We start from the raw sequence: 9,590 nt of genomic DNA, 5'->3' as shown, positions 1-9,590 counted from the left end.
CCTCCTCAGACCCAACAGGGCCTCCTCAGACCCATGGGGCCTCCTCGGGGCCTACTCAGGGCCTCCTCAGAGCAGCAGCCATACAGATGCGCACAAGACAACCAGCGCACAGGGCAGGCTGAAAAAATGGGCTGTAGGCAATGCTTATACCAAATAAGTAATAGCTGCTGAAGTGCAATTACCTATTTTGTGTGTGCTGGTAATTAGCTGCTGGTTACACGCACGATTAATGGGTGGACTCTTTAATAACGGAAATTACATTGTTCTACGCAGGCTGTGTATTGTACGAGTTGGTGCAGGGCAGTTTTGCCAAGAATTATCTATAAAAACCTTCTTGAAGTGTAATGAAGTTAAACATCTGGACAGATTCCAGGGAAGAACAACTGAGCTCAGATATACTTTCAAAGGAGATAATTTGCTTTCAGGTTACAGAAACGCATGGCACCCAGGCTGGTGAGAAGGTGCTTGTCACTCTGTGCTTGGACTGAGCATGGCCCACCCTGAGCTCATCCCTGAACCGCAATCAGCAGTGGAGGCCAGGGGCAAACACCTGTCTATTGTAGAGAAGTGCTTGTTACACAAAAAGCAGCAGTTTAAACCCATTCCTGGGTTATTTATGTATTCCTGAGATGGCATTTGATTCTTAAACTTTTTCAAATACAAGTGCATGAAACACACCTTAAGATCCCGCAAGAAATCTGATCTGCTTCAGTTCCCCTCAAAAGATCCAATGTATAAAAACAGACCTTGTTTGCTGACAACAAAGCCTAAATGCAATGTCTTGGTTTGCCTGCTCTTTTCCTTTGTCTTGGATTGCAGCCTTTTCCAAAGCTTTGATTTCCAAATGACTTGTTAAGCTTTACCGGGCCTGAACATAAAAGCTGTACTTTCATGTTTCTTATACAGCATGTGGAATGCGGAAGCTCAACTTAACTGTGGATGCATCTCCTAAGACCTTTCTTCCTCCTGGGGCTCCATGTGTTGCTGCTTTATGAGAAGGCTGACTCGCTTCTTCAAAGCTTGTGTTGTTCCTGTTATCAGAGAGGAATCAAACAAAACGGGGAGTTTCTCTGTGGGAGGCAGTGCCAACCCTAACCGTTATTTCATCTGCAATAATAGCTCCGTGGCACAGGGGCATCCACGGCCAAACTTACTGTTTTTCTTGTTTTTCTGCCAAGAGGATTTCCTGATTCCTGAAATTAGCCCTATTGCCAAGTGATATGGTCAAATCACATGGTCACCAGTCCTAATTGCCTCAGGAATACAGAACGGCAGTCAATACAGATCTGCTCCTAAAGCAAGGGCCAACAAAGAGTTATCTTCTACAGAAGGCCTGAGCTATCCACAATATAATAATAACATCTATACTATCTATAATACACTAATAATAACATCTATAGGATCTATAATACAATTAGCTAGAACATTTTTTTTTGAAAAGAGATTAAATACAATTCTAATACAGAGGCAATTACACTAGTATGAAGTCACGATATAGCACGATATTTTATTCCTCTTTTCTGATGGCACTCACTATGCTGATGTCTGTCACTTTTATACAAGCATGTGACCATGGCGGTTGTCTCACTGTATGTAGCTTTACATGCACTGATCTAATTAAAACTGTATACTCTTGTAGAGTAGACAAAGCCTAAGACTTTTTTTGTGTTGCAATACTGGATATGACGATCCCAGTTCTTTCCTCACGCTATTATAAATGGGGATCTACAGAAGTCACAGGTCCTACACAGCTGTAGAAGTAGGTTGTTACAAATCAGGTTTGAAATCTGTAAGCAGTCAGTCTTGATTGATATTACTTTGTGTGGCATCAAAGACCCATTGTGCCAGGGAGGAGAACAGAAAGTGCTATTATAACTAAAAGACCTTTTGTCTCTGCTCTCTACACGTAGAAACAGTGGCAAGTTTTAGTGTTATGCCTCAAGTCCACGTTTGCAAGGCAAGTGCAAAAATGCCATCTTTCTACAGTGAATAGTATCGAGAAAAATAGCTCTTTTACCTCTGTCTATGACTATTTAGAAATGTAGTTCTGCAGATTTTACAGAATTCTCACTCAATTGCCAGTTGTAATCTTTCCTCAAATAAAGAAAGACAGATATTCACTCCACAGGCAGGGCTTTCATATGTTGATTTATACCTTAATGCCACATCAATCATCAGAAAACAGGGATGCAAATAATAAACTTCGTTTTAAGATTAAAGCAGCAAATGATTTTGTGAAAGGATTAGTATGTTTATTTAATCATAACGAGATCAAAATATACAATATATATATTTCAGATGCTAGTGTGACTTAAAATGTCAGGCGTACAGTTCTTTGTCTGAGTAAAGGGCTGAATAAACCACAGAAATCTTATTTTTCTGTAAAATTTATTAACTACAGTTATTACAGGAGCCTTGTGAAGCAGGGAGGTGCCTGGACAGCCTTGATTTTGATTTTATTAGGATTAATTACAAGTATAGATATAAACAAATATCTGATGAACCAACTAACTTTTTTTTCCTTATCATCTGAAAAACATTAATGACAGGATTGTAGGTACAACCTTGGAGTTAGGACTATGGTGGGGACGCGGGTGCCCCCTTGTGTTCCTATTAGAACCTTAAATAATTTTTAATTTGTTATCCCACCTCATCAAGACAGGAGAGAAGTTGTCTCAATCATGTAAAGCTTTTGCATTTTAGCATTTTAACTTACATTAATAACCAATACGAAGCATAACTTTATAACCACTGATTCTATCATACCGCAGACTTTTTGCTAATTTTAGCACTATTTAATACCACAGAAGGTGACTTGTTTTTACATTTAAGTATAACATTTATCAAAAAAAGATTTTTTTCCTGGCTGCTTTGAAACTCTCTAAAACTGAGGATTTGTTGCTCATGCCTTGCTGCACAAACTGCATTCCTTTGTCACATACATTTTTTCTGCTATTTATTTAATTCACTGCCCCTTTCTTACCTTACTACCCTCTATAGACTGAAAATCATCCACATGACCTTTCTTTAAATATAATACTACACATTGCTTCTTGATGATCTTTACAGTTGCTTTCTAACATCTAATGAACAAACCCTGTAAATGATATACCTTAAATTATACACCAATGTTTATTTTAGCCTCAGGCATCTGATGACAGCCATGTAAAGGAAAATAATGAGTCATCTCGATCGCAAGTGAGTGTAGAGAGAGCTGCTGATCCTTCAGCAGCCAATTGTATTCATTACTTGGATTTCCCAGCAGGTAGGATAGACACTGGATCTGTTTGCACTTCGGCATCAGACATCCTTTTGGAACCCTGTGGAATAAGATATAGAAATTTATAAATAAAATTTGAATATTTCTAAACAGTTAAGTGGGGAATTATGTGTTAGAGCTTTGCTAGTAGATGTTTTCCACTCATTTCAGTTCCCTGGTCTTCTTAATTTGCTCTTTACTTAGTATGTAAGTACATGAACACCATCTATATCACAACAATCACAGAATGCTACAGCCTGCAATTTTGCCTAAATGCATTGGTTCATTCAATACAATTTTTATATAATTTCCCCAATCGTCATGAAAAGTGATTGTGCTTAAGAAAGTAGACTAGCTAACATAACAGAGACATGTTCCTGCTTGCAGTATTGTAGTTTTGGCATAATTCTCACCAAAATATCTCTGGTCTAAATGCTTCACTGAAACCACACTAAGAGTCCATCAAGCATGATTAATAGTGTATTATAGCCAGCCTTGGTCTGCTCTAAGTTACAGGAACATTAAATACTTTTATGCATGACAGGTATTTGACAATGTTAGAGTGATAAAGCTTTTCTACACTACAAATATAATTCTGGTTTTGGAAAAAGTTCAAGACACTAATCTGGTTTAGATGAAGGAAATGCATAGATCTAGCTCTACTAACAAAATTTTGGACCAGTAACTAATAGAAACTTGGTTTTAGTTTACAATGCCTTGGCCCAATTTTACTGGCGTTGAACGTTGCAGCAGAATGGATCCACAAACACTAAGAGGTCACTGTTAACAGCGTGTATGGATGCCAATCCTGTTTGCAGCCAGATGCCTAAATCATTACATACTGAACAGAAAAATACAGTGACAATGCTAAAAGTGGCTATGTGCTTTTCCTACAACATGAACTTTGCAGAATCATATATGAATTGTCCTTTCACACAGTACACTTCACACTGGGAACCTGACTCACAACTTCAGGTCACCACGGGACTATTTTTTGTCAGATTGGGAAGGGGAAAGATCTCAACTTCCTCATCCCTTTCAGGGAGGTAAGATCAGTGTTTTTGTATATCGATTAGACTTCACCTCAGTGACATGCTTTCAACTTTTCACCTTTGAAAATCTAAGTTTAAAAAGAGCAGACAACAATCACAATGGACTGAAAACAGCCCCTGCCTTAACCTCATAGTAATACTGTGCTGGGGTGGGCCAAAAAAAAAAACAACACTCCATTGACTGCAGTGGGTTTTCTTCTACTTACACTAATGTTGAGTTTTGAAGACACTCTGGAACAATTTTTTTTTTTTTGATGCTTACATGTGGCAGTAAATAAGGCATTAAAAAACAAACAAAACAAAACAACAGTTCTAATGTCTATCAAAAAAAAAAAAGCCAAATGAGCTAGTCATTCCAAATTTGTCCAGCAACCCTAAAAACTTGCTCAACACTTAGATTTCCTCCATTACAAGATTAGATTGGAGTCTCTCAACCACAGCTATAAGTGAAGACATTAAGCCATTTCTAGGTTGACCTAGGAAATAAGATGATACTATTTGCCAGCCTTCCTATAAATGATGCAGACTGGGTGGAGACTAGGGGAAGGGGAAGCTCATTTCACATAATCCCCATTTTGACTCATTTAGTACATATGCAGAAGTGTCTCGTTGTTATTTGCCTATACTACAATCTCCCTGCTGCACCCATTTTCACGGTGGTTGCTGATTAAAGCAGGAAGCTTTAAGAGAGACCAGCTGATGATTCTTGTTAAACTGGAATTTCCAAGCCTGATGTGAAATAAAGAACTTTGTTCCTGCCCTTTTAACGGACAAATTCCAGCTCTGCCCTCAGATTCAGAAGCACGGGTACCACTGGCTTACATCTTGCTCTCGATTACTCTGCATAATCTCTTTCAGTGCAGTGAAAGTTGCTTGCATTTGTGACAGTTAGGCTGGAACATATTTTGGGCAGAACACTTTAAAGTACACATGCAGGAATGTCCTGGTATTGGAGTATCCTTTTTCTTTTTTTTTCCCCTCAGCTTGTGCTCAGAAATTTATGTCAGTGTACCAGATACACAGATCAGAATAGGTCAGAATAGTTTCCACATGCTAAGCACTTCCAGCTTCTGACAACTTCAGTATGAGTTATTCCAGCTCAGAAAACAATACCATTAATCTTCTGTCGTCCCCCCCCATTAAATTTCTAATCTAATCTTTCTAATTTTACTAAATACCTTTGCATTTTATATAGCTTAGAAATTCATCTCTTTTCACACAGGAACAGCCACTGGACCTTACCATCCGTGCCAAAACCACACAACCAGGCCATAATACTGTTTGCTTGCATAAGTGGCTCCGTTTGTATCAAAAGTTTCCGTATTTTTTAGCCCAACTGGGAGCAGATGCTTGAACTGAAACGTTCTCATCAGCTGCATTCCTGCACTATGACATCCTCTTACTCTGTGCCCTTTCCCAGACGAATCAACAGATTGAGGAGAAAGTGTTGTTAAAATAGCTGCTATTGAAACAGCTCTTCAGAATTTAGCAGGAGCTCAGTGGGCATGGGTTATGTGAGCAAGTAAGACCTCGTAAGATCTCGTTAAACATCTTCTGCTTCTATTTCATCAGTATAAAGCTTAATATATATATGTTTTTTTTTCCTGAGTTGTTACCAGATACCTGAGCTGTTATCTTGAAAGGAAATTTCTGGCATTGGTTTGTGTCTGATCTAACACTTTTAGATTAATGATTACACCTTCCTGGGTCTTAGTTTGATTACTTAGGAGATGTGTAGATTATTTTTTTCAAAGCATTACAGAACTAGGTTTCTTAGGTGCGGGTAATCTTTGAGATACTGAAAAAGAGGTAGTCATTTCCCGGGATATATTTTCCATAAACATACCTCTTTTTTTTTCCCCTCCCTCCATCTACAATTGCAACAGAAGACAAGGGGCTATACAGCCGAACTGTCCGGTATACTACTTGAGCAACAAAAATATCTCACAGAATACCTTTACTTCCTCTACCTTTATTCTGCATTTTTTTCCCAGAACGGTCTTTTAACCCCTGCATAACCTTCTCTCTTGATCAAAAAGCTTCCCCCCCCCCCTCTGAATCACAGATACCTTTCCTGCATCTCTGACTCTTTCACGAACTTGCACTTAAAAGCATTTTTCCTCACTAGTTCATAGTTCCTACTATCTCTGGATCCTTTTTGGAATAATTCTAAATTAGTATCTACTTTTAAACTCTACAAGAAAATTTTGGGCACAGTTCATATGAATGACATTATACAAAGTGCAGTTGTCGACAGAAAAACCCTTCCTCATACATTCAATGAGAATCATGATAAAGGAGAGCTGTCAGTGCTTAATTACAATAAATTACCAGACTAGGAAAAGAAAAAAAAAATCTCAATTGTCTCCAGAAATCATAGAGGTAGTTAACCTTTGGCCCGTTTCTAGATAACCTATAACAGGAAAAAAAAAAAATGTTACCATCATGTACATGGTTTAAGCCAGGACTCCTGATTTTACTGCTGGGATGGGGGATGTTGCAGGTCTCCACGTCTGAATACTACACCTACACACCATGCTTGAGAGCGTGGATCAGGTGTTACACACATGCACTTACGTTGTGCGCCATGGAAATTTCATACAGAAATTTGGAGACAGAAGGAGGTGAGGAAAGGAAAGTGTTCATGCATGTGAACGTGCACGGGTTTGGTAACTTCAATTAAATAGTATAATACACAGATACGTATAAAACTGTCCTCTCTTTCTCATGCTGTGCTAAGCAAAAATAATAATAATAAAAAAAAAAAACTCTTTTTGACTTCACTGGGACCCAAGACGAAAGAAGCCAATGGAAGCTGGTGGTTATTACAGATGAGCTCCAAGACTTTCTTGCTCCACTGAAACGCACAGAAACATTCCAGGGGTTCATGATGGACCAGGATTTTACCCCAGCACAGCAGGGTGAAATGCAGAAAGCAGAAATGGCTGAACTGTTGCTAATCAATGTTTCAAAAAGTTATTTTTCTTTTGTTCTTAATTCCCCTGATAATGCATAATTATTTTGGTAATGCAAATAACCCTCTGTAGGATATATAGTAATTCTGTGAAATGCGTGTAAATTAAATACTTCTTATGATGTGGAAAAACATCTGCCTCAGAATGAGTCATATTGGTCTGCATGGCAGCCTGATTTTATAACCCCATGTCCTAATAGGGCTAATTTTCAAATGTGTGTTACCCTTTCACTCTGTATTGCTTGACATTTCTTCTTTCAGACCCAGGAGGGATGACTGGCTGTCTTTTTCATTTCGTGACAGCCTTAGAAACAGAGTAGGGAAGGAGGAAAAAAAACCAACCACTATATATCTTGCAAGAGGAAATAGATTCACTAGGAATCATTGAAGGTAACGTAGTCAAATCAGTTGAGGTTTTTTTTCCACCACTTGAATTTTGTGATGAAGCTCAGGTTACAGACATGGTTCCCAAAAGATGCTAAAAAAAAAAATGAGACCTTAACTCTGTGTTCATTGCTGTTGTGGCAATGGGAGGAAAGAGAAGCAAAATGTTTCTTTCCAATTGATTTATAAAAAGTAACGGAAATCTGTCCTCTTGCAGAGAGGCTCCAGAGGTAGTCCTAGAAAAATTGATCTATTTAGTGCTCTGAGGAAGCACTTGTTGCATCAGTAATAAAAAGTCTTACAGAAACTCAGATTTTTAGTGTCCTGAATTCTTTCATATCTCCACTTCAGGTTGCAGTGAAGTGTGTGTGTGTGGGGGCACATCAAGTTTAGGGTACAATTTGACAAAATAACACAAAAAAAAGTACCATGTGTTTTTGTTTCTTTAACTAGTCCATAATTAATTACTAATGCTAGGAGCTTATCTTGTGACATCTGTGCTGGCTCCCATCCATCAAGAACTCTATCTGGATTTTATCCTGGAATTTGGTCTACTGCTCCTTGCAGGCATGTCCCAGGTGCTCTGGAGCAGCATTTGAGCCACCATCACGGGAGGCAGGTTACTCCAGCAAACTGACATCACCCTCACTTTTCCTTTATATAGGCACCATAATTTGTAAGTGGTTCAGCACCTGCTACCAGAGCAGCTGAATCATCCCCATAGCCAAAGTATGAACCTATAAAAAGGGTGTGGGAGCAATTATGGCTGTCCCATAGTAAATTGTACCTGCCTGTGAATCAGTGCCCTGAGGTCCAAGTTTTCTCACCTTTGCCAAAATTTTCTGTTTACCCTTAGACCTGCAAGCTGCTTATGAAATTCCAGTCCTGACACTAGAGCACCGTGCACCGAAGCACAAAACTCGCAGGGTTAGCAGCTTGCAGGTCGGGTGCTTAAATCAGCTGAGAAATAACTTAACAGATAGGATTAAGTTAACGTACAAGGCCCTTAAAAAACCCTCCAAGTGACTGCCTCTTCTCTGTCCTCTTGTAGGAGGAGGGTTCCTTTGATGCGTCTCCTCCGTTCTGGATGGAGTCGGTCTCGGCTGTTTGCTGCTCCCTGGAGTCTGGCTGCTCTCTGGCTTCCTGTTTGCTGCCTTTCTGCTTGCTCAGCTCCACTGTCGACTTCTTGTCTTTTGAACTCTCTTTGCTCTTTTGGCCCACAGGTTCACTTTCAGCTGTGGCAACTGGCCTCTCTGTGGAGTTTGATGTCTAAAGCAGTTTCAAACAATGGTTATTTTTAGAGGGAAATGTAAACATTTTGGAAGGCGATCCATAAATATATTTAGAAATGAAAGGCCACCTGGCAGGGAGAAATCCTGCTGTCCAACAGGTTTTCGTCTCCAGATTTCAGGACTGACTCCTGCAGCCTTGACTCAGGGAAGTACTCCCAGGGAGCTGACAGAGTTACTTACATGAGCAAGGACTGCAAGATCCAGCCATTGCTGCACAGACTTATTTACACACATTTATGCTCAAGCTGCTTTAGGAGCCAGGGAACATGCATGCAGAGATGCACAGAGTCACAGGCATGCACTCCCACTGTTACTCCCCCAGCTTTTGCATTCCAGGCTGTGCAAACACCCAAAAAGTGCTAGGCAAAGGTCTGGGGGAGGAAGGAAGTAAAAGACATATTAAGCAAAAGATTATAAATGTCTCTACAAAATGGCAACGCTTCACCACAAATTAAAAACATAGGGCTTAGCTATGGAATAGCACATAGAAAATCCCATGTATAAGTGCAAAAGAAGAGAGAGTAAATATTCCAAAGACAAACACAATGACAGTGTACCTATTTATAGTAAAGGCAGAGATTCTGAAACTTAGAGAAGTATGGGATATGTTTGAAGTTCAAAGGAAAAAA

General features: G+C 39.4%; 1 protein-coding gene across 6 annotated transcripts in view; it reads right to left on the bottom strand.

Moving 5' to 3' along the window:
* Nucleotides 1-2,371: 2,371 nt before the first annotated feature.
* Nucleotides 2,372-9,590, bottom strand: part of BCAS1 (brain enriched myelin associated protein 1) — a 49,480-nt gene continuing 42,261 nt past the window's right edge. For 4 of the 6 annotated variants that reach the window (XM_066978281.1, XM_066978279.1, XM_066978280.1 and 1 more), the window contains 2 exons: nt 8,669-8,938; nt 2,372-3,320 (listed from right to left, as the gene is read on the bottom strand). In XM_066978281.1, the coding sequence (XP_066834382.1) occupies nt 3,246-3,320; nt 8,669-8,938 (345 nt within the window). In that variant the 3' untranslated portion in view covers nt 2,372-3,245. The remainder of the gene's footprint in view (nt 3,321-8,668; nt 8,939-9,590) is intronic. The other 2 variants (XM_066978283.1, XM_066978284.1) reach the window with 1 other exon arrangement.

The sequence above is a fragment of the Anser cygnoides genome, chromosome 16 (genome assembly GCF_040182565.1).
Source record: "Anser cygnoides isolate HZ-2024a breed goose chromosome 16, Taihu_goose_T2T_genome, whole genome shotgun sequence".
NCBI classification, from domain to species: Eukaryota; Metazoa; Chordata; class Aves; order Anseriformes; family Anatidae; genus Anser; species Anser cygnoides.
Note: the sequence above shows the minus strand (reverse complement) of the source record. Positions and strands in the feature narration are given on the sequence as shown.